This window comes from Pan paniscus, chromosome 18 (genome assembly GCF_029289425.2).
Source record: "Pan paniscus chromosome 18, NHGRI_mPanPan1-v2.0_pri, whole genome shotgun sequence".
NCBI classification, from domain to species: domain Eukaryota; kingdom Metazoa; phylum Chordata; class Mammalia; order Primates; family Hominidae; genus Pan; species Pan paniscus.
In genome coordinates, this window is record NC_073267.2 from 64,942,399 (window position 1) to 64,967,620 (window position 25,222).

Here is a 25,222-nt window from a genome sequence, read left to right on the forward strand (position 1 = left end):
CATCTGTCACCTGACTGTTTATGATGTGCCCCAACATGTACACAGAGACCCTTTGCAAGCATCAGGAAACTTACTGGTTTCAGGTGCTTAAGAAAATCTCTAATTATTAGCTGATTACTAAGCTAACTGGTCAGAGACTTTAACTTTAGTAGCCACAATGACAAAGAATAAAAGCTTTACAAATTAGTTTATAAAAGACACTAAACAAACAAATAACAACAACAAACAGCAACCACAACAAACCCTGGAAAGGGATGAGAATAATTTCCAGAGTTGCTATATTATTTAAGATGTTTAGTTTTCATTTAAAAATTGCAAGGTGTGTAAAGAAAAACGAAGTATAGCTTATAAATAGTTTAAAAAGCAGTCAATACAAACTTTCCCTGAGGAAGCCCAGACTTTAGTCTTACTATACAAAGACTTTAAATCAGATATTTAAAATATGGTCCAATAACTAAAGGAAACCATGTGTAAAGAGCTAAAAGAAAGTATGGAGCAGGGTATCACCAAATGGAGAATATCAATAAAGATGGAATGCATTGTGTGTGTGTGTGTGTGTGTGTGTGTGTGTGTGTGTGTGTGTATTCACTAGAGGGGCTCAACAGCAGACTATATCAAACAAAAAAAGAATCAGCAAACTTGAAAACAGGTCAACTGAGATTATCTAGTTTGAGGAACATAAAGAAAAAAAGATGAAGAAAAATGAACAGAACCTCAGAGACCTGTGGACGCTATCAGCTTTACCAACAGTTTCGTAATGGGAGTCCCAGGAAAGGAGAAAGATGCAGAAAGAATATTAGAAGAAATAATGGCCAAAAACTTGCTGATTTTGATTAGAAACACTAATCTGCCTTCCCAAGGAGCTCAAGGAACTCTTAAGAATAAACTCAAAGATACCTATATATACAGTTACATTATGTACAAAGAATCCTCAACAAGATTAATGACTGATTGCTCATCAAGAGCCACAGAGACCAGAAGGGAGTAGCAGGATGACATATTCAAAGCGCTGAAAGAAGAAGACTGTCAACAAAGAATTGTATAGCTAGAAAACTATCCTTAAAATGAAGTATAAATGAGCAAATACTGAGAGAATTTGTCATTAGCACACATGCCCTAAGATAAATAATAAAGGGAGTCTCTCAGGCTGAAACGAAAGGATACTAGACAGTAACTCAAATTCACATGAAGAAATAATCAGCAGTGGTAAAGGTAACTACATGGGTAGACATAAAGGACAGTACAAATGTAATTTTTTTGTTTGTAAATCTTTTTTTCTCTTATCCAACTTTAAAAACATCTACATAAAGCAATAATTATAAATCTGTGTTGATGCACATACAATGTATAAAGACAATTTGTATAACAATAATAGCAAATAGGAGAAAGGAGGGAATGGATCACAGTTTTTGTATACTATTGAAATTAAGTTGGTTGATCCGAACCAGAAAATTATTATAAGTTAAGATGGCAACACTTAGGACAATCACAAAGCAAATACATTTTTAAATATAGCAAAAGAAAGAATGAGGGAATTAAAATGATACACTAGAAAATATTTAACACAGAAGGCAGCAATGTAGACATAGAGAAATTTAAAAAGACCTAAGACATACAGAAAACAAATAGCAAAATGTCATATATAAATCCTACCTTATTAGTAATTACATTAAATATAAACTGATAAAACAATCCAATTAAAATTAAGATTCACATAATTGATAAAAATACCTAACTGTGCGCTTCCTAAGAGAGACACACTTTATTTATTCATTTATTTACTTAAAGGCAGGGTCTCACTCTGTCGCCCAGGCTGGAGTGCAGTGGTGTAATCACAGCTCACTCTAGCCTTGACCTCCTGGGCTCAAGTGTTCCTTCTATCTCAGCCTCCTGAGTGGCTGCAACTATAGGCATGCACCACCACACCCAACAAATTTTTGTATTTTTTATAGAGATGGGATCTCCCTATATTGCCCAGACTGGTCTCGAACTCCTGGGCTCAAGCAGTCTTTCCACCTTGGCTTCCCAAAGTGCTGGGATTATAGGTGTGAGCCACCATGCCTGGTCAAGAGACATACTTTTGATTCAAATACACAAATAGGTTGGAAGTAAAAAGATGGAAAATGATATACCATGCAAACAGTAGCCAGGAGAGAGCTGGAATTGCTGTATTACTATCAGATAAAATAGACTTCAAGACAGAAATTGTTGCTAAAGAAAGACATTTATAATGATAAGAGGGTTGATTCATTAAGATGTAATAATTATAACCATATATGCATCTAGCAGCAGAGTCCAGAAATACACAAAGGAAAAAGTGACAGAATTGAAGGGTGAAAGATTTTCAACAATGCTAGAGACTTCAATTACTCAATAATGATAGAAGGTAGAACAATGAGACAGTATCATAAGGAAATTGAAGACTTGAGGAACACTATAAACAGACTAGATCTAACAGATATGTATGTAGAACACTCAACAACAGCAGAAAACACATTATTCTAGTGCCCATGGAACATTTGCCAAGGTAGGTCTGTATGTTAGACAATAAAACAATTCTCAATAAATATAAAGTGGTTAAAATAATACAAAGTATGTTCTCTGACCACAGTGGATTGAAACTAGAAATCAATAACAGAAAAAATTTGAGAAATTCACAAATATGTCAAAATTAAATTACTTCTAAATAACCAATGATTCCAAAGTAATAATAAAACAATAGAGAAAAATAACAACTCCAGAAGTTGGTACTCTGAAAAAAAAACTGACAAATATTTGTCTGCACTGACCAAGAAAAAAATAAAAGAAGACTCAAATTAAGAGAGGACAATACTACTGACCTTTCCAAAATAAAAAGGATTATAAGGAATTATATGAACAAATGCATGCTAACAAATTAAATAACTTAGTTGAAGTGGACCAATTTCTAGAAAGACACAAAATACCAAAACTGATTCAAGAATAAATAAAAAATCAAATAGACCTATAATATATAAAAAGATTAACTAGTTATTAAAAACATCCCACAGAGAAAAGTTGAGGACCAGATGACTTCACTGGTGAACACTACCAAAGGGTTAATGAAGAATTAATGCCAATCCTTCACAAGCTCTTCCAAAAAATAAAAGAAGATGGAGCACTCCCCAACTCATTCTGTGAGGCCAGGCCTACTCTGATACCAAAACCAAAAAAGGACATCACAATAAAAGAAAACTACAGACCAATATCCATTGTGAATATATATGCAAAAATCCTCAATAAAATGCTAGCAAACTGAATCCAGCAACTAATAAAAGGAATTATACCATGGCAAAGTCATATTTAGCCCAAAAATGTAATGTTGGTTCAACATAGAAAAACTAACATGAGCACCATATTTATTGAATAAAGGGCACAAGAAAATAGACACAGAAAAACGATTTGACTCACTTTCATGATAAAAACCACTCAATAAACTAAGAATGGAAAGGAATTTCCTCAGCCTTATAAAGGGCATCTGTGAAAAATAGCTAACATACTTAATAGTGAAACACCAAACAGTTTTCTTCTAAGATCAGGAATAAGACAAAGATATCTACTCTCATCACTTCTATTCAACATTGTACTGGAGGTTCTAGCAAGGGCGCTTAGGCAAGAAAAAGAAAAGACATCTATATTGGAAAGGAAGAAGTAAAACCATCAAGATGGCATGATTTTTTAAACATAGAAAATCCTGAGGAATGCACAAAAACACTTGGAGCTAATAAATCAGTTCAGCAAGGTGGCAGGATACAAGATCAATATACAAAAATCATGGCATATTTTTTCACAAGCAACAATCTAAAAATGAAATTTAAAAACAGTTCGATTTAAGTTAACATCAAAAAGAGTGAAATACTTTGGCAACAGAAGAATTCTACATTGAAAACTACAAAATATCATTGAAAGAAATTAGAGACGACTTAAATAAATGGGAAGACATCCTGTGTTCATAAATTTGGAAAACTTAAATAGTTAAGAAAATGACACTTCCCAAACTGATCTACAGATTAGTATAACCCTTATCAAAATATCAGCTGGCTTCTTTATTTTTTTGCAGAAATTGATGAGCTATTTTTAAAATTCATACAAAAATGCAAGGGACTACAAACAACCAAAAGAATCTTGAAAAATAAAAACAAAATTGGAGAACTCACATTTCTCATTTTCAAAACGTACTGTGAAGCTACAGTAATCAAGACTGTGTTGTACCAGTAACAAGACAGACATATAGATCAATGAAATAGAATTGACAATACAGAAGTAAATTCATACGTCTGTGGCCACTGATTTTCCACAGGATTGCCAAGACAATAAAATGGGGAGAGAGTAGTTTTTGCAACAAATGGTCTGGGACAATTGGATTGACATGTGCAAGAGAAGGAAGTTAGGTCCTTACCTGACAGCATATACAAAAATTAACTCAAAGCAGATCAAAATACTAAATGTTAGAGTTAAAATCATAAAACGCTTAGAAGAGAACATAAGTGTAGATCTTCATGACCTTGGATTAGGCAGTGGTTTTCTAGACATACAACAAAAGTACTAGCCACCAAAGACAGAATGGGTAAAGAGGACTTCATCAAAATAAAACACTTTGTGATTCAAAGTACACTACCATGAAATTGAAAAGATAACTTACCAAATGGGAGAAAATATTTGCAAATTATACATTTGATAAGAGTAGAGTGTTCAAAACATATAAATAACTCTTAGAACTCACCAATAAAAAGATAACCCAACTCAACTATTCACCCATAATCCTATATCTAATGAAAATATTATTCAGAAATGAAGGGAAAATGAAGACATTTTCAGATAAGAATGGAGGGAATTTGTTGTCAGACCTGCATTCAAGAAATGGTAAAGAGGCCGGGCACGGTGGCTCATGCCTGTAATCCCGGCACTTTGGGAGGCCGAGGTGGGCGGATCACGGGGTCAGGACATTGAGACCATCCTGGCTAACATGGTGAAACCCCGTCTCTACTAAAAAAAAAAAAAAAATACAAAAAATTAGTCGGGCGTGGTGGCTGGCGCCTGTAGTCCCAGCTACTTGGGAGGCTGGGGCAGGAGAATGAAGTGAACCTGGGAGGCGGAGCTTGCAGTGAGCTGAGATCGCGTCACTGCACTCCAGCCTGGGAGACAGAGCGAGACTCCATCACAAAAAAAAAAAAAAAAAAAAAAAAAAAAAGAAAGAAGAGAAATGGTAAAGAACGTTTTTTGGGTTGTAGGAAAATAACACCAGATTGAGACTTGGATATACAGGAAAGAATGAAGAGCACTGGAAATGGTAAATATGGAAAGAATGATATAAAACTTTTTTCTTTATATTAATTTCATCAAAGAGCTAGAAAATGTAACCATTTAATACAAAAATTATTATTTTCTTGGGTTTACATATATGTAGGGGTAAAACATAACAATACTGAAAGAGTGGTGAATGGGATGGAATTGTACTTTTCTTACACTTTCTGTGAAGTGGTACAGTATTAACTCTGAGTACATTGTCTTATGCTAAGCACACATTGTAATCTTAAAACCAACTGCTGACTAAAAGTACAAGAAGGTATAGCGAAGGAGCCATAAAAGAAATTTAAATGGATCACTAAAGAAAAATTTCATGAACTCAAGGAAGAAAACAGAAAAGGAGAAACAGAAACAAAACTGATGGGATATATAGAAAAGAAATAGCAAAACAATAGATTTATACCCAAATACATCAATAATTACATTTAGTATACGTTAATTAACATTCTAACTTAAAGGCAAAGATTTTCAGACTAGACAAAAGAATAAGACCCAGCTGTACATTAATCCACAATACATGCACTATAAATGTAAATACAAAGATAAGAAGGGAGAAAAGATAATGTGGAAATAATGTAAGTGTAAGAAGCTGATATGACTGTATTAATATCAGATAAAGTAGACTTCAAGACATGTCATGATATCAGATATAAAGAGGAACATTTCTTTAAACGGTCAGTGGGAAAACTTAGCAGCACTTAATGTTCATGTACATAATATCAGAACTTTGAAAACATGAAGCTAAAATTGAGAAAACTAAACAAAGAAATAAATAAAACATAATTGAGGATGGTAACACACCTTTCTTGGTAATTGACAGAACAATCAAACCAAAGATTAATAATATAGAAAATTTGAACATTGGTAACCACTTTTACTGAATTGACATTTATGGAACACTACCTCCAAAAATACCAGCATATAATTTCAAGTACACATTTAGTGCTTACTGACATAGACCAAATGCTGGGTCATAAAAAACCTCAATAAATATCAAAAGTTTGAAATATTACAGAGAATGTTCTCTGAACACAATAAATTATATTAGAAATCAATAACAAATATATCTGATAAAAATCTACATATTTAGAAATAAAGCTATATACTTTAAAATAGTCCTTGGGTCAAAAATATATTACAAGTGAAATTACAAAATGTTTTAAACTAAATGAAACAAAACGCAATGTGTCAAAATTGTAGGATGCAGTTAAAGCAGTGTTTGCAACTAAACCAATACATTTAAATACCTAGAAAAGAAGAAAGATTTAAAATTAATGATTTAAGTTTTTACCTTCAGTAGCTGGAAGAAGAACAAATTAAACACAAAGTAAGTCAAAGAAAGGAAATAATAAAGATAGGAGCAATAATCAGTGAAATAGAAAACAAACCACATAGAAAATTAAAATCAAACATTTGTTTAATAGATTAATAGAATACATTAATGGAATTGATAAATCCTTACCAAGACTGATAAGAAAACAAGAAAGAAAATGCAAATTACCAGTATCAAGAATGAAACAGCATATATCATTATAGGCTAAATGGCTAATAAGGGAACATTATTAACAACTTTATGCCAGTAAATTTGAAGCATACATGAAATGGACAAAAATCCAGTGTATCAAAAATAGACACAAGAACTAGAAAATATGAATAGCCCTTTATCTATGAAGGAATTTGAATTTACTTTGTATCCACACATATACATTTAAAGAAAACGTTTCACCAAGATTATTTTACTAGTAAATTTTGTCAAACTTTTAAGAATACAATAAAATCACTCACACAAGCTCTTTCAGAAAGTAGAGAAGTGTGGAACAGTACCTAACTAGTTTTATGGGGCTAACATTACCTTGATACCAAATCTGAAAAAGACATTATAAGAAAAGAAAATTATAGAACAATATTCCTCATGATCATAGCTAAAAGAACTCTTAACAAAACATTAACAGGTCAAAAATGGCATTGTATAGAAAGGATGATACTGTGTATATCACTTCTAAATTTATCTTATATGAGGAATATAAGGTTGATTTAACATATAAAATTCCAATTTCAATGTAATTCACCATATAAGCAGAACATATGATAAAATGCATGTGATCATCTCAATAGATGCAGAAATTTCATTAACTCACCTGACAAAAATCAATACCCACTAGTGATAAAAAAAAATTTCTTAGTAAAATAGGGATAAAGAGAAACTCTCTCCGTCAGATACAGGGCATCTACAAAACACCCACAATTAATATCATAATGGTAAAATATTGAATCTGTTTCCTCAAAGGTTTGGAATAAGACAAATATCTTGTTCACCACTTCTGTTCAACATTACGCTAGGGATCCTAGCCAGTGCAATAAGATAAGAAAAAGAAATAAAAGACATATTGATTAGAATGGAAAAAGTATAACTGTCCTATTCACAAATGATATAGACTATATGAAGAACTTCCTAAGGAATCAACAGAAAAACTAACTACTAGAACTAATAAGTGAACTTGGCCAGGTCATAGGATAAAAGATCAAAACTTAAAGTCAATCATACATTTATATACTATAGGAGCAAACAATTGCAAAATGAAATCAAGTAATCTAATTTATAACAGCAATAAAATGACATTAAATACTTAGGAAAAACCATATAAGATCACTACACTGAAAACTACAAAATATTGCTGTGAGAAATTAATGAAGACTTACATAGAGAGATATACCATGTTTATGAACTGGAAGAATCAATATTATTAGGATGACAATTTCCTCCGAATTGATCTGTAGATTCATTTTGAAATCTCAGTAAAAATCCTAACAGGTTTTTGTGTATGTGTAGAAACTGACAATTCTAAAACTTATATGGAAATGCAGAGTATCTAAAATAGCCTTCAGAAAAATGATGAAGAAGAATATATGGGCAGACACACACTACTTGATTTCAAGACTTATTTCAAACCTGTAGTAAGTAAGGTGGTGGAGTATTGACAGAAGTATAGATCAACAGATCAATGCAACAGAAAGAAAATCCATACATTAATATTCAATTGATTTTTTGCAAAGTTACCAAGAAAATTCATTGAGGAATGTCAAGTCTTTTGGTGCTGCAACAACTGGATAAATTTATGGTTAAAAATGAACCTTGATCCATACTGCATACCACACAAAAAAAGTCATTTAAGATTGACCATAGATTGAAATGTAAAAGTGAAAATCATACAGCTTCTAGAAGAAAAAAATATAGAATATCTTCAGGACCTTGAGGTAAAGATTTTTTCAGAAGGACACAGAAAAGAATTAAACATAAAATAAAAATTAATAAATTAAACTTCAACATAATTAAAATTACTTTAATCAAAAGATACCATTAAGAAAATGAGAAAGCCACAGAATGAGAGAAAATATTTTCAATGCATATGTTGACAAAGGGCTTGTATACATTTATATAAGGAACTCTTGCAAATTGATAAGAAAAAGACTAACAAACCAGTAAAAATGGGCCAAAAAGACTTGAACAGACACTAATATTAGAAGTTAAAGGAATGACCAATAAGTATATGAAAAATGTGTTCAACATTATTGTTCATCAAGGAAATGTGGATTAAAGCCACATGAGATATCCTTTTATACCCACTTTAATGGCTAACATTAAATATTAAAAAATTGACCATACCATATGTTGGTGAGGATGTGGAGTAACAGGAACTCTCATACCTTGCTGGGGATGTAAACTGGTGAAGCCACTCTGGAAAACAGTTTTATAGTATTATACAAAGTTAAACATGCCCTATGACCCAATAATTTTATTTTTAGTGAAATGAAAATGTATGGTCACACAGAGATTTGAACATTAATGTTCATATGAGGTATAATAGCTGAAAACTTATAATAGGCCAAACGCCCATGAACAAGTAAATAAATAGATCGTGATATATTCATACAATTGAATAGTACTCTCCAATTAAAAAGAGTAAATACTGATATATATGAAAATATGGTTGACTCTCAAAAATATGAAGTGATCAAGCCAGATATAAAAGGGTAAATAAATGCTAGTGATTTTATTTATATGAACATCTAGAGCAGGTAAAACTACAGTGGAAGAAAGCCTATCAGTGGTTGCTTAGGTTTGGGGAGGGTGTAGTAATTGCAAAGGGCAAAAGAAAACATTTTGAGATGATGTAAATATCTTGATTGTGGTGGTCATTGCATAGGGGTATGCATTTGAAAAACTCATGATCTATGAACTTAAAATAGGTGTTTTTTCTTTTATGTACATTGTACCTTAATACAGTTTTTTTAAGTCTACCAAACCAAATGCAAGGATGTACAGCAGCTGAAATTCTCACACATTTCCACTGATGCTTTTAAATGACACAACTTTGGAAAACTGGTGGTTTATTATAAAGTTAAATAACATCTATGAGCCAGCATTTCCACTGCTAGGTATTTACTTAAGAGAAATTAAAACATATTCACATAAAGGCTTGTACAAGAATGTTCATAGTAGTGGACTTTATTCATAATATATAGTGGGCTTTATTCATAATAGCCCACAATTGGAAACAACCCAAATGTTCATCAGTAGGAGAATCAATAAACATATTGTCATATGGTCACATAGTGAAATAATACTCTGCAATTAAAAAGAATGAATTACTGGTGTATGAAAAAACATAGTGGAATAAAAAGTATTAAGTGGAAGAATGCATGATGTATGATTCCATTTATATGACATTTAAGAACAGATAAAGTCAAATTATGGCAATAGAAATCTAGCATTGGTTGCCTAAGAACATAGGGTTTGACTAGAAGAGACACAAGATGACTTTCTGGGAGTGGTAAATATGTTTTGTGTCTTAATTGCGGTAGTGGTTACATGAGTATATATTTATCAAAGCTCATTGAATTGTATACTTTAGATCTGTACATTTCCTTGTGTTACTGTTTAATATTCTAAAGATCAGATAATTAGAATATTTTGGCATTTTTTCTAAATTATTTGTGGTGCTCAGAATCAGATAAGGACCAGCAGAGACAGAAAAAGAAGGCTACTATTTGAGTAATATAATTAGCTTATAGAAAAAAAGGCAATGTGTCATACATAAGCACAGTCTATTTTACTCAAAAGGCAGTACAGTAAAAGAATTAAGAGCACAAACTTTATAACCAAACTAAGTTCAAATCCTAGTTCTACCACTTGTGATCTTAAGCAATTTAACTCCCTCTGTGTTACTCCTTTCTGGTATGTAAAACTTGAAACTTAAGGTTGTAAGAACTAAATAAGTTACTACATGCCAAGTGCTTAGAATGGCTGGTGTATTACATAGTAAGCATCCATGTATTATTTGCTATTCTTTTTTATTTACTTTTCATTTCTTCTTATTATTTATTTTTACTTTCTCATCTATCTCCTTATTGTTATTAGTTATAAAGTTCTGGCAGGTGTATAAAACAATGTATTTACTTCTTCACACTCTGATGCCTTCACTTTTCTACCTAAAGCTCTCAAAAAACAATTTCCCCTTCTTACCTTGCTAGCTCCTGCTTACTGCAAGATTGTTCAGGCTACAACTCCTCCAGGAAGCTTTCCCTGGCTGCTAAATCATATACACCTTTTCTTTGTTCCCCCAGCATTCTCTATTCGCTTTCATTGGTATGCAGATCATTTGTCTTACGGTTTTCTTCAGCGTTTCTCTTGCTACACAGTAGGCTTTGTGAAGTCAGATATAATTTGTTATTTTTCTTTGTGCTTAAATCCTTGTCTGGTATAGGCTAGTAGTCAATTCATCCTTGACTGAATGCATGAACACCATAAAACTTTCCTATTACATGTTTCTGTTTGATAGCCATGAATTAAAATAATGTCCATTCATTTATTTTTACCAACTTTGACTTTCAGATTTTCCTTCTTGGGATTATCTTGCTTCCAATTCGTGTCTTATTGGTTGCATTAATTTTATTACTTGCATGGCCATTTGCTGCAATTTCAACAGTATGCTGTCCTGAAAAGCTGACCCACCCAATAACTGGTTGGAGGAGGTAAGAAATAATTTTGTCCAAAATATTAGGACATAATATTAAATTAAGATATACTAAATCAATATAAGAAGAGTTCATCATAGTTTAGTCAGTGATCTAACTGCTGTTAGATAAAACTATTTTATCTGCCTACTCAATAATAAATTTTACAGTTTTATCTGCCTACTCAATAATAAATTTTACAGTTTTATCTGCCTACTCAATAATAAATAATTTATTTTTATTTCTCATATGAAATACGTAGAAATTACTGCCCAAATGCCAACTACATTATGATAATCTTCTAAAAGTTATAATTGCCTAATGTTAAAATATTTTGTTTTCTGAGTTATTGCCAAATGCGATACATCCCTAGTTCGGAAAGATACCCAACTACTATACTTGAAACCACTGAAGCTACAAAATACCTTGCTCTCAGTTTTCACATTTGCTTTTCTCCCTCTACAGCTTTCTGCAGTGGCATAAGTGGATGAGTTATACTATTTTTATTAATTACTTGAGTAGTAATTTCTATTAAAACAATTATTAATAACAATTATTAACCAGTACAGTCTTGTTATTTTAAACATTAGCATAAGGCAGAATGGAACTGCTTTTCAGGCATTATCTAATTAAGATGGTAATAGAGGAGAAACTGATCATGAGTTGACAAAGCTACTGGTAAAAGTTTATTCTTATTGAACAGAACCAAATTGTTGTGATCTGTATGCCTTAAAAGTGCAGCCTCTTATGTGGACTCCATGGATTCCATGTGAATTCCAAATCTGTAGATGGGTTTCAGGGCATTGTCAAACCTTTTGAAATTGTTGCCAAATTTTTATATGCAAGGATATTTTTGTATTTAAATCTCAAATGTGAATGCATCCTCCAAAAATTTTGAGAAAGACTGTTCTAGAAACTTTTAAAGAAATACATAGTTTGCTGTTCAGTTCATGTTCCAGTGAACAAATTTCACTATCAAAGTGGAAATGAATTCAATGCTGGCAATGCCCCAGAGAAATCTCAGTTCTTGCAAATCATACTCCTTTGTTTTAAACTCAAGGTTGTGTAGTATAAAGCAATGCTTCAAGGAACGTTTTTATGACTCACCAATTCTTTTCAGATTACCTCTTTGATTTTTATTGTCGGTGGCTTATGAAAACCTAGGATGATAGAAGGAATAGTCTAAATAATCCAGACAATAGATATAATAAATGTTAGAAAAGAAAGTTTTACTTTTGTCAATTAAACTAGTATCTCTTTCTCCTCTCAAACAGGTAATGTTGAAGTTATTATGTGGGACCAGACTTAGCGCCATTCTTTAAACATGTTAAATAGGAGTGTTTAATGGCTCAGAATATGGGATAAATATAGTTATCAGAAGCTATATCACTATGGATAAAAAATAAGAGGTGTGGAAATTTGATAAACGAATACACTTCGTATCATTACATGAGTAGAAATCTCATCTCTAAACTAAAGAAGAAAGGGAGGTACAGTTTCTGTGCCCTCTGGGAAAGTATTGTGGTTTTCTTTACCTCCTTCTTGTGAAATAAAAGTCACAGAAACTTCTTCGGAGCTAGTTGCTAATAGCTCCTCAGTATATTATTACAAAAATGTGGAGAAAATTAGATGAGAATCCTATTTTTAAAAGCTGAGGCAGGCGGATCACTTGAGGTCAGGAGTTCAAGACCAGCCTGGCCAACATGATGAAACCCCATCTCTACTAAAAATACAAAAATTAAGCCTGGTGGTGGGCGCCTGTAATCCCAGCTACTCGAGAGACTGAGGCAGGAGAATCGCTTGTACCTGGGAGGCAGAGGTTGCAGTGAGCCAAGATTGCTCCACTGCACTCCAGCCTGGGCACCAGAGCAAAACTCCGTCTCAAAAAAAAAAAAAAAAGCTCTCATTAGATACCTCCTGGATGATGTACATATTTTATTTTTCATAAAAAGCTATATGCTTATTCACATACTGAGATATCCCTCCTGTGTTTGCACTTCTAGGAATACATTTTTGTTTCCCTACTCAGTTGGATCTTACTTGTCTTGTGTGTCTGGCATAGTTCCTGACACAGTTTGATAAATTAACTAATCTATAATGGCAGAATCTTTTTTAAAGGTTTTTAAAAAAAGGAGTCTCTGGAATTGCTTAAGTGCATCTCTGTTCCAGGGAAGTGAGATGGTGAACTCACTTCTGAAGATTGTTGATGATATCTAAAAACTGTAACAATACGGATTACAAGACTTTTAAAAAAATTCCTAAAATAATTCTGAGAACAGTTTCAGTGTGAGAGCTCCAAAAGTGTTTTAGGAGATAGTAGCATCTACATTACACAAATGTGGATTCCCAAGATAACCACTTTGAAGGACAGTACTGATTTGGATATCTCAGTAGGGGATGTGTGTTGAGAATTCATGTTTAACACTTTATAGTCTCAGAATGATGGAGCTGTTTCTTAGCCACACATACCCTTGGGTGAATTAACTTCTCTGTGCCTCAGTTTTCTCATCTATAAAATGGGAGTAATAATTTCAAAATACCTACTTCAAAAGATTAGGCTGAGGATTAAAGAGATTAATCTATATATAAAGCATTTAGAATAGTGCCTGGCACCTGGCAGAAACAGCTCCATGTAAGTGTTAGCTATTATTCTCCTCAGCTCATATTTTCATATGAAATACTCTGACATGTTTTGGTTTTCTTATTGTATTATAGAGTAAAACCCTGCTGCTAGCTTTAATTAACAAAGCTAATTATGTCTTTTCTATATTTTCAAAGGAAAATTACTCAAACAGCTTTGAAATTTCTGGGTCGTGCTATGTTCTTTTCAATGGGATTTATAGTTGCTGTAAAAGGAAAGATTGCAAGTCCTTTGGAAGCACCAGTTTTTGTTGCTGCCCCTCATTCAACATTCTTTGATGGAATTGCCTGTATTGTAGCTGGGTTACCTTCTATGGTATCTCGAAATGAGAATGCACAAGTCCCTCTGATTGGCAGTAAGTACTTGTAAGGTAACGTAGATAAAATATTTTCATGCTCATGCTTTAAATTAAAATAATCATATATAGTTCATTGATAACCTTTTTAAAAAGTTTAAAATAAACATTTCAAACATATTTACTTTATTGTAATAAGTTACTACATGGAAATAGTATATTTATGAAAAAAGATTAGAGACTTCCCTTTTATAGCTTCGTAACTCTTTAAAACTTTTTATCACTATGTCATTGTCTTTCTGTTCTTATGTATAGCCAGAAAGACTAGTTTTCAGATACTATCCATGCTTGATTTGAGAGAATTTAACCCATGTTTGATTTGAGAGAACCTATGAAAACACAGGTATATGCTGTTTCATGAATTTATCTTCAGGATATTAGGCTGCTAAATGCAGTAAGTGATTTCTTCTCACTCTGTTTTCTTCATTATTGCCCCCCAAATCTCCATGAGGGACCTATGTGTAGCTCTTTCAAAATTATGATGTGGAACAATAGGTACTTCCTGCCATAAAAAATAATGACGCAAGTGAAGTGTTTTTCCTACCAGATGCTTTGGTCTCCCTCAAGAATTGTCTCCATGTAACTACTCCCTGTTGTCCCAAGTTTATTGCAAACATCAGATGATGAGAGAGTGTGAAAGTTCCCTGATGTTGCCTCAGTGCTCTGCAGAAGTAATAGTAGTTCTTGCAGCTTTGTCATTCAGCTAAGACATTTTTTTTTTAATGTAACTACCATGCTTTGTGTAATATGGCTTTTTCCTGAAAAATTGTGTAGCAATAGATCTTTGGTAAATTGAAGTTGATTTTTCGTGTGTTAGGAAGCTATTTTAAAAAAATGTTCTACTGAAAATTGCAGTATTATGAGTAATGGTTACTCCTACTTATGTGTACTATGAATTCACGTAATCAGTTTTCAAGGTATTCCTAAAATAAAACAATAATCTTGTAGCATATCCCAAAGGTTTAATGTCAATTGAGGAAGAAGACCTTTAGGGAGAAAATTACATTTGCTTCCTTTTGTATTTTTGCTGCTTAGTTCTGTTAAATTAATGAAATGTTTTTAGTTGTAAATATCCACTTCTCCTTTCAAAATTAGAAGCTAAGTTCTAATAAATTGTTTTTTAATTGTTCTCTTTGATTTACTCATTTAAATTTTCCATACAATATGTTATATATCCAGTATTATTGCTGTGGTTGCTTTAGCCAAAAAATGGCTTGCCTGTGACTTTTCATTTGTTTTAAAGGACTGTTACGGGCTGTGCAACCAGTTTTGGTGTCCCGTGTAGATCCAGATTCCCGAAAAAACACAATAAATGAAATAATAAAGCGAACAACATCAGGAGGAGAATGGCCCCAGGTAAAACATGGTAGATGTTAATTTAAATATAGTGGGAGTTTATTAATTGTATGTATGTAGACTTACTCATTTGGATCCACAGATAGCAATATCTGTGGACACCTATACTAGGTATCGTTAGCATAATAGATGCAGAATAAATACAGTAGCAAGTATTAAGAAGTCCTCTTCCCCATGAGATACTCTATGGAATTAAATGTATTATTCTTTTTTATTCTCCAAACTCTTTGAATCAATTTTCTCTTTGTGTTATAAAAATTTGATTCTCTAACTCTAAATTTAATTACCACTTTATAGATGAGATAGGGGATACCTTAGTATCTATTACCATTATACTAAAGTATCTCCTATTTCATATTTTAGAAGCTTAATTATATAAGCTCAATTATACTCAATATTGTGGTGGGTAAGTGATTAAGATCTTTAATCTCACCTGAAGTATATTTAGATAGTGCTTTTCAGTTCAAGGGGCATATCAAAATCACTTGTAGAACCTTTTTTCAAACTTTACCATCTCACCACTCCCTTCCCTGGAATGCGGGGGTGGGGGGGTAACATTTACTGCAAAATAAGCCAAGGGTGATTCTAATAGTCACTCCTTTATCTTTGCCCAGTTGAAAACAACTCATCTCTAGCAGACTAATAGTCCTACAGTTATCTAGCCACACATGATGACATGAAGATGTTAAAGTCCAAGAAAAAGTATGTGACCAAACAGGTTGTTTTAGAAACCAAAGCATGTAAGGAATGATTAAAAAGAGGATTGAGAATAGGTGGCATTGGGAGTAGGGTTTGATTTTTCTCTGTGGATCCAAAGAATATATCTAAGACTGGTAGATGGGAGATAACAAATATATAAATTTCAGCTCATTTTGCTCATCTTGAGGAACAACTTTCTGTCCAGAAGTGGAATGGTCTGATGTGGAATCCTTTTCTAGAATTTTCAGGCATTGGCTGAACTACCACTATTGTAGAAAGAAATCAAGCATTAGATATGCTAGGTGACTTTTAATGGCCCTTCCAGCTCTGAGATTTTACGATTCACTGTATATCCATTAATCGTTAGTAGTTTAGTTGTTGAATTTTCATTGAATAAAATATATTTGATATTGTATCCTGTTGTCATAGGAAACCCACTTTTAAAGTGGAGAATGGAATTATATCTATTCATAATTTTTATTTTATAAATAACCTGTTATTGTGGCAATGTAGCCCAATAATATTTTCCCTATCTAATTATCATAAAAACACTTTGCTAACTGCTGTGAGTGCAGGATTTTACTTTATTTTATTTTATTCACTTAGCAATTTATTCATGGCTAAATTTTAAAAGCATCAGAAAATTAAGTTGCTATTTTACTTAATGGGGAAACTAACGTACTGCATATCTTTTACTTTGAAAACATGAAGAAGTATGTTAAAAGCTAAAAACACTGCCTCAAAAAGAAAAAAGATATTAAGTTGTATTCCATATGTCCACTAATTCAAGTAAACATAAAGCACATTGTACACATATCTTTTTTCCTTTGTCCTCAAGACATGCCTGAACTATATGTTGTGGGAGTAAATATTAATGGGAAAACTGAAACAAAGTTGGAAATTATTTGGTTAAGGATATATAGCAGAAGAAAGAATTTAATGTAGCCTAATGCACACTTTGACCATGAATTATGCTCTACATCTTTTAAGTTTATTCAGATCATTAGTTTTATCATTAAGAGACATTTGTTAAGTATATTCTTTATTCAAAGCTTAAATCCATTTTCTAATTAAATTAGACAACACTTTCTTTACAAGAAAATTGAATAATCTGATAGTAGCTTTCATTAGAATCAAATGTTAGCCTTTTATTTTGTTTTTGTTTTTTAAGCATTGGCAGCTGTTTGTGAAGTCATAAGAAAGCGAGTAAAGAGGTAATTTATTAATTAGATTGAAATATTAAATCTATTCCTTTTTTCCCAAGATACTAGTTTTCCCAGAAGGTACTTGTACTAATCGTTCCTGTTTGATTACTTTTAAACCAGGTGAGAAAAATTAAATTATGTATTCTAACAAAGTAATATGTGAGATTTTGCAAATGATTTTATAGAAATACACAAAATAACTCTTTAGCTTGCTCTGAGCATTTTTTTCTTTTCTGATAGCAACTTTTTAACATTGTGGATCCACAGAACTTACTGCTTTGCTTTCTCTTTTGGGGTCATAATTCCTCTCCCCTTGGAGTGTCCACTCCATGCATGTGCACTTAGGATGTGTGGCTGTGTGTGTGTTTGGGAACCCTCACGGACACGTAAGGTTCTATGTCATCAAGTAGAAAACCTATCTCATTATCATTATAATGTCTTCAGATGCTTTCTAAGGTTCACCTCTTTTTTAACATTAGAAGTCAGTGAATGCGGCTTTCATTATAATTTTTAATACTTTAAAATGTTTTTGTATTAGCTGCTAGAATGCTCAGCAGCAAAGTTATGACTCACTTCTAGCAAGTGTGGTAGTTCTTGCTTCAAGCATTTGGTTTCATGTAGCTTTTCTTCTTATTTTTTCTTTGTCTTGATTTTATCATTACTTAAAACAATTCTGTTGAATATTAACACTTGGAAAATGAAAAAAAGTGGAGAAATAAATCAATGAATAAACAAATATTTTAAGTGGCATAGGCACAGCATTTAATATTTTGCTTCAGTAGTTCTTAATTCAAAAAAAAAATCCCTCATTTTGGTAAGCACTAGGGATTTACCAACATTTAGCAAATGATTTCTGTTACACATACTCTTAAAATATTCAGTCTATTTATACTATTTATTAATTTTCTCTTTATCATAAAACTTTTATTCACATAAAAACACATTATAAACTTTCAATGTGGTTGCAGGAGCCTTCATTCCAGGAGTTCCAGTGCAGCCAGTCCTCCTCAGATACCCAAACAAGCTGGTAAGCACAGTATTTTACCACAGGAAGAATTTCAATATTCCAAGTAGCACAGATTCTCTGGAACCCCTTTTAATATATAAATAAGGTTGTGAACAGATAAATGGTGGAAGCAAATGGGAGAGCTCATTCTGCTCGCCACATCTAGTTTTTAAAATTTTGCAAGATAGGCACATATCCATTGATACCAATATTAAATATTATTTTGCTATTACTGAACTTCAGGAAGATATTTTCTTAGCCTCTACTCTGTTGTCACCATGTTGGTGTGATTAATTCCCAGATTAGGGTCTCATTAGAATGAATAGTTAAAAATCTGTGATTTTCATTAACTCTAGAAGGAAATTTTTCCTGACTCAGTGGTCATTACTAGTGAAGAAGTATTGAAATAGCAGGATAAATATTAAAGAGGCTTGGTCTTTCATTACTGCCTCAGTATTTACTAATTGTGTGAGCCTTGGTAGTAGGTAACTTAATTAAATAAGAAAATACCTGAGAAAACTTAACATCTTTTTTTGTTTTTCGGGTTTTTTTTTTTTTTTTTTTTTTTTTAAGACAGAGTCTTGCTCTGTCATCAAGGCTGGAGTACAATGGCGTGACCTTGGCTCACTACAACCTCTGCTTCCTGGGTTCAAGTGATTCTCTCCTTTCTCAGCCTCCCAAGTAGTGGGGATTACAGGCATGTGCCACCATGCCCGGCTAATTTTTGAATTTTTAATAGAGACAGGGTTTCACCATGTTGACCAGGCTGGTCTTGAACTCCTGACCTCAAGTAATCCACCTGTCTTGGCCTCCCAAAGTGCTGGGATTACAGGCATGAGCCACTGCATCTGGCCTAACTTAACATATAAAGTCCAGAGTTGACTCAGGAAGTAGTCTCTTCTGTTCCAGTTGGGTACATTGTTGTCCTCTAGATATTGATTGTACCACCATTTTCCTAAAGAAAGATTTTTGAGGGAATGTTTTGGTTCTGAGAGGAACTTTCTTTACTAGAGAATTTATATTAAGAGCCAGGATATAATTATTAGTTATCTCTACTATTTAATATTAAGGGTTATTAATCAAATCAGTTTTCTATTTAGAGGCTGGTTTTTCAACCTTGGACATCTATGGTTGAAAAAAGAATTAAAATCTATCAAACTTTTATTTGTTGTACTTCTGCCTATAGGTTTGAGTTTATTGTATGTTCATATTATTTTATTTCCCCCAAATAAGCTTTTTTTTTGAAAACTGATATATTCTGAGTTTTTTGTAATCAAATTAATTATCCAGATATGTTCATATTAGGAGAAAAGTGGCTAAGCATGTAAAATAGTTTTTAAAAAATTAGAACAAGTCATTTCATCAAAAGTTGTTGACATTAGGAAGATCTTTGCTATGTAGATATGTAATCCAAGAATTCATAGATCAGTTCACTGTTCTTTAACAATAATGTATTTATTTTACTTCTCAACATGTTGCTTTTAATTTCAGAAAAAATACATGAATCCCCATATTAAAATAAGATCTTTATTTTATTTAGTATTTTTCCTCCAGACCAACAGCTAAAATAATTTTGTTATTATAGGATACTGTGACCTGGACATGGCAAGGATATACATTGTAAGTCACTTATGTCTATTATTAGTTTATATAAATTTTATTTTAGTGAAGAAAAAGAAAGATCATTTATTCATTCTTTAAAAAAGTATTATTTTAAAAATATTGTTATATTTAAAAACATAAAGATTTCTGATCAGAGCCCTAAGTCTTATAACTGATAAGTCTCTGTAGAGAGCATCACTATCTCGACCACTAACCCCTGGAGTCTTCTGTGTGCAAAATTCTAGTCATCTGTCCTATTCAAATGGGTCTCAAGTGTTTGCTAGTTCGTAAGTGACCTAGTTTGCATCATAGTTAGCTTTAATTTTGTAGTTTTATTTCCATTGCAGATTTGGCATTATCTAGTGTCTCTATCCTTACTTACTATGTTGGTTTAAGCCATTCAGAAAAATTTAGTCATATGGCCTGAAATAGCTATGATGTGTCTGATATGAGTTGAAAAAATAGCTAACCAAGATTTCAGTTCTGCTCTTGGATTTGAAAAGCACTGGAATCAGCAGTTTCTATAAGCACTTTACTTAAGAGAGAAGAGGAATACAGTTTCATTATTAAGCAAGCTGATGTGAAGTAGGCCTTTAAAAAGAACAGAACATGTAGAAACTTGGTTTCTCTCAAGATCGTTTGTTTAGTTCCCTCTGAATAAGTCTGAGCCTGTTTAAATTTTGGTGAGAGCCATATGAAATACCTGAATTTGAAGACTTCCCTTAGGATCTTACCCAGTTTTCATATTGTTAAGCACAAAGCTCAGATAACATTGTTGATGGGTAGGTGACAATCACTTGGAAATATTTAAGGAAATCATCAGTTGCCTTAAGCACATTGTAGGCTTTTTTAGATAACTTCAACGTAATCCAACCAACTTCTGAAATCAAAACTGCATAATTTCTCCATTTTGTGTATATATACATTGCTTTGAAATAATAAATTTAAATCAGAATAGGTAACTGATGAGACAGTAGAATAAATATTAACACATATGAAACACTTATATTCTTGTTATGCTTCAGTCCTTGATAATTGAACATAAGCAAATAACGCCAAAAATAAAGAACATAAATTGTAAAGGATATCTAAACAGCATATTATCTTTCACTTACCAGGAAATCAATTTATTCATTTGACTAAAATACATGTTTCATGCCATTACTTATTTTGAATTCCTGATTGCTTTTAGACATGGGAGAATTGGGAGAAACAGGTAGTATGAAAGTATTTGGGAAAACGAAGTGCCTTAACAATGAATGGATGCATAGCATACTTCCACTTTCTGAGGTGTGCCATCCTTTGGGCCTTTACAGGTTAAGTTCCTTACAGAGATAGTGATGTGGCCAATAGGACTTTTTTTGGTTGCCCAGCAGTCCAGGTTAATGTGATTTTCTCAAATAGGAGAAAGCTTTTCTGGAAGAGGAACTGGGGATAGAAAATATAATAGACGGGTTTAGTTAATCTAGCCTTCTCAACTGAGAAGTATGTGAGAAGAAGAAAAGGAAATTAGGAGAAAGAATTCAGGAATGAAAGGGAGAAAAAATATTTTGAGAGTCAAAAATTTTTCAGGACTTTTAAACAAACACAAAATCTTTAAAAGGCACAGCTTTGTTTTGTTCAATCTATTGCAAATCTCACGTCCACTTTTGTCTTCTCATCTACTTAATATTATTAGCACTGTGTCTGTTACTTCTAAATCTGTTTTCTCAATTGTCCTTGCTCAAAGTGCTACTCCAGATACGGATTCTAAGAAACAGATTTTATACCAAAACAAATATCCCAAGGAAAAGGAGACTTGGAATAAACTTAGAGAAGTTTTGTATCAGACTAAGAAGTATTTGGTCTGTCTGTAGGGTGGACAAGACAGGTTAAATGAGATTTTATGTGTGGTTTCATATTTTTTACAGTATTCAGAATTTTCAGAATAGAATGCATCTATTCAAGTAATTGAATTCCACAGCTCCATTTAAATAATTAAAAACAACTTATGCTAGATAGTGTGGATTGACTTTAGAGTTTATAGATAGTAAAAGATTTTTTTCTTTCAAATGGAAGATTTGTGAACTGACACATTAACAATTTATAATTAATTATGAAAGTGATATATCTACTTTCTAAATTATTTCTTTTAACTAAATTCTTAAGCTCCTACATTCCTTAAATAAGTTCCCTCAGGTAATTTTTACAGATAAATTATGTTTTAATTTCTTAACAGCGAAAAGAAATTAGTTGGTTCTTTTTTTAAATGTGTAGTTTAATCCATTCTGCCTGGTTTCTGGGTCAATTGTCTAATGAGACTAAACTAAAAATCCAGTAGAAATCTTATCCAGAGAGTCTAAATATGTACTGGAAAGCTATAAGTAGGAACAACTATTTCAAACATTATCTTTCAGAGGGTTGCTTAACCACTTTAAAGACAGCCTTTGCCTGCCTTTACAATGAAATTTGAAGCTTTTCAGATTTCCTCATAACTAAAACATTTATTAATAACTGGGACAATTTTGATAAAGCTTCCACTTTTAAGGAAAGGCCCATTGATTTTTTTTAATGTCAAAAAACAGTTCAGAAATGTAATGATCTACCTAGGAGTTTTATAAACACATTTACATACCTTAAAATGTGGCCTTGGGTAGTTTCTCTAGGGACTTGGGCCTTTGAGTCTGTGTTGTCAAGGAAACTTCAAATTTGTGGTTTAGTCTGTTGAGCTGAGGCTCTGACTGAAATACATATTTGGTATTCATTTGATGATTTAACTTTTGAATAATAATTGTCAAGAATACTTGTCTAAGCCGGGCACAGTGGCTCACACCTGTAGTCTCAGCTACTTGGGAGGCTGAGGTGGGAGGATCGCCTGAGCCCAGGAGGTTGAGGCTGCAGTGAGCCGTGATTATGCCACTGTACTCTAGACTGGGTGACGGAGTAAGACCCTGTCCCCAAAAAAAAAAAAAAAAGAATAGTTGTCTAGGCCCAAAAAGTGTTATAGCTGCAGTGTAGCATTTATAAATGCAAAATATATATGAAGTGTGATGTGAGGGTATTTGTGTATAAAGAAATGATTGTTGAATGATATAAGATGATACTTGCATGACTGTATAAAGATAGACTTTTCTTTTTTCTCTTCAGCATTCAGCTTTGTATGCTTACTTTCTGCCAGCTCTTCACAAAGGTAGAAGTTGAGGTAAGTCATTCAAAATGCAGCCTTGGAACTTGAGATTTGGCCTTTCCTTTAATTTTGAACTTCTAGTCTAGAGAAACCAGATATAAAGGTCCATCACCAGGTGTTTTACAAATTGTGTATATAAACCTAGGCTGTCAGATTTAGCCCTTGAAATCATGTTAGAAAACACCTCTAGATTCTGGGAACTTGAAACATGTAACCACCCTGGCTGGCCAGAGGGGCATCACCTTGCTCTCATCTTTTTACTCCTTTAATGCTGACCTCTGCCAAATTGAATGATATATTTTCACATCCTGACAAAAGGAACTGACCATAGCTGATAGAGCCCCACACCTCCTTAAAGAAAATGTTTTGTAAAAGCTAAGAGATGCTACTTGGGGTCTAGGGGAGAGACATAGAGGTCAGAAGCCTTCACTGTGAAATCACCCTGCACATGAAAAGCCCAAGGAAATTCTGTCTGGGAGGCAGCACATATCATCATCCACAGGACAGTCTTTTGGTTGAATTACAGTGGCAGGTAGTGAGAGAGGAGTTATTACAACATTCTGAAAATTTCGACTAGGTTTTTAAGGCTCTAAAGGTTGGTTCCAGAGCTATTCTTAGTTTCTAGATATGATGTAGAATAGACCCCTGAATTCAGCATCCAGTCGGTTTTAGCAGTACCCTCAGGTAGTCTGCGAAGAGAGACGGTTTGATAGTGGGTCTCCTAGATTTTCTAACTGCATCCATGGATTGTGTAACGAAAACCTTAAGTTTGCCTGTGTCATGCAGAGTTCTGAGTGGGGTCTAGTGCCTAAGTGACAGGACTGTGGAATTTAATTCACAAGAATACTATTTTGCTTTGCTAGATAGCTTAGTGATTTGGCCATTTAGAGACTGTCAGTAATACCAAATGATTTAGGAGGGCAAATCACATTTCAGAATGAGTTTTGTGAAATTTTCTTGAGATTTGCATGTTTTCTGCCTGTCTTGAAAATATCTGTTTATTAATTATATTGCATACACCCCCACTTTTAAAACCAGTTCAGTTATCTCTCACTGTGGCCAAAAAAAAAAAAAAAGAAAAAAAGAAAACCCACACTTGTTCTTGGGTTTTTCTTAGAGGTTCCTGGGGAACAAAAACTAATTTAATAACATTTGGAAGTATCAAGGGAAACAAAATGAATTTTTTTTTTTTCTCAAGACTACTCAGTGCCTTTGAAATGTCTGACTTACAGAACCTTTTTCTCTGGATATCTCCCGGAACCAGTGTTCTATAGAATACACTTCAGGAAGCCTTATATCATAATATTTCTAAATACTCTGAGCACTGCTCTTGCTTCTTTAATAGCTGCTCAGGTAGTCTAGGCCTGTTTCACTTTTCTAAAAAAACAAGAAAACTCATACTTTAAAAAAGCCATGCTATCTTCTCTGCAAGATATTGTCTCTTCCTCTCAATGTACCCCTCTGTAGCTAAAACAAGATCTAGCAACACATGTAGAAATGTATACAAAGCTGTCTTTTTTGCCATAGCATGTCAGTGGTCAAACTGCATTACAACAGAGGTATTCAGATTCCTCTTTTTTTTTTTTTTTTGTCATGACCATTATTACCACATTTCCTTTCTGTGTCATGGCTTTCTTTTTTTTTTTCTGTCTTTTTTTTTTTAATTACAATATTTGCATTCTCCAGCCAGTTCTGAGACCTGTTTGGATCATATTTTTCTGGCAAAGAAAACAATGTATTCTTTGTTCCATAACTTCACAAATAAAATGACTTTCAGCTGCTTGAAAATAGCCGCATCGACAGAGATTTGATGAATTAGAATCATAGTGCAGAACAAGAGGATGGGAATTTG

General features: G+C 33.0%; 1 protein-coding gene across 2 annotated transcripts in view; it reads left to right on the plus strand.

The window, feature by feature from the left end:
* LPCAT2 (lysophosphatidylcholine acyltransferase 2) overlaps positions 1-25,222 on the plus strand; it is a 76,810-nt gene that overhangs the window by 5,960 nt on the left and 45,628 nt on the right. The window contains exons 2-9 of one of the 2 annotated variants that reach the window (XM_034940191.3): positions 5,250-5,308; positions 11,219-11,358; positions 14,119-14,336; positions 15,580-15,692; positions 17,656-17,716; positions 18,565-18,623; positions 20,188-20,222; positions 23,331-23,385. In XM_034940191.3, the coding sequence (XP_034796082.3) occupies positions 5,306-5,308; positions 11,219-11,358; positions 14,119-14,336; positions 15,580-15,692; positions 17,656-17,716; positions 18,565-18,623; positions 20,188-20,222; positions 23,331-23,385 (684 nt within the window). In that variant the 5' untranslated portion in view covers positions 5,250-5,305. The remainder of the gene's footprint in view (positions 1-5,249; positions 5,309-11,218; positions 11,359-14,118; positions 14,337-15,579; positions 15,693-17,655; positions 17,717-18,564; positions 18,624-20,187; positions 20,223-23,330; positions 23,386-25,222) is intronic. The other variant, XM_008963877.6, reaches the window with a different exon arrangement.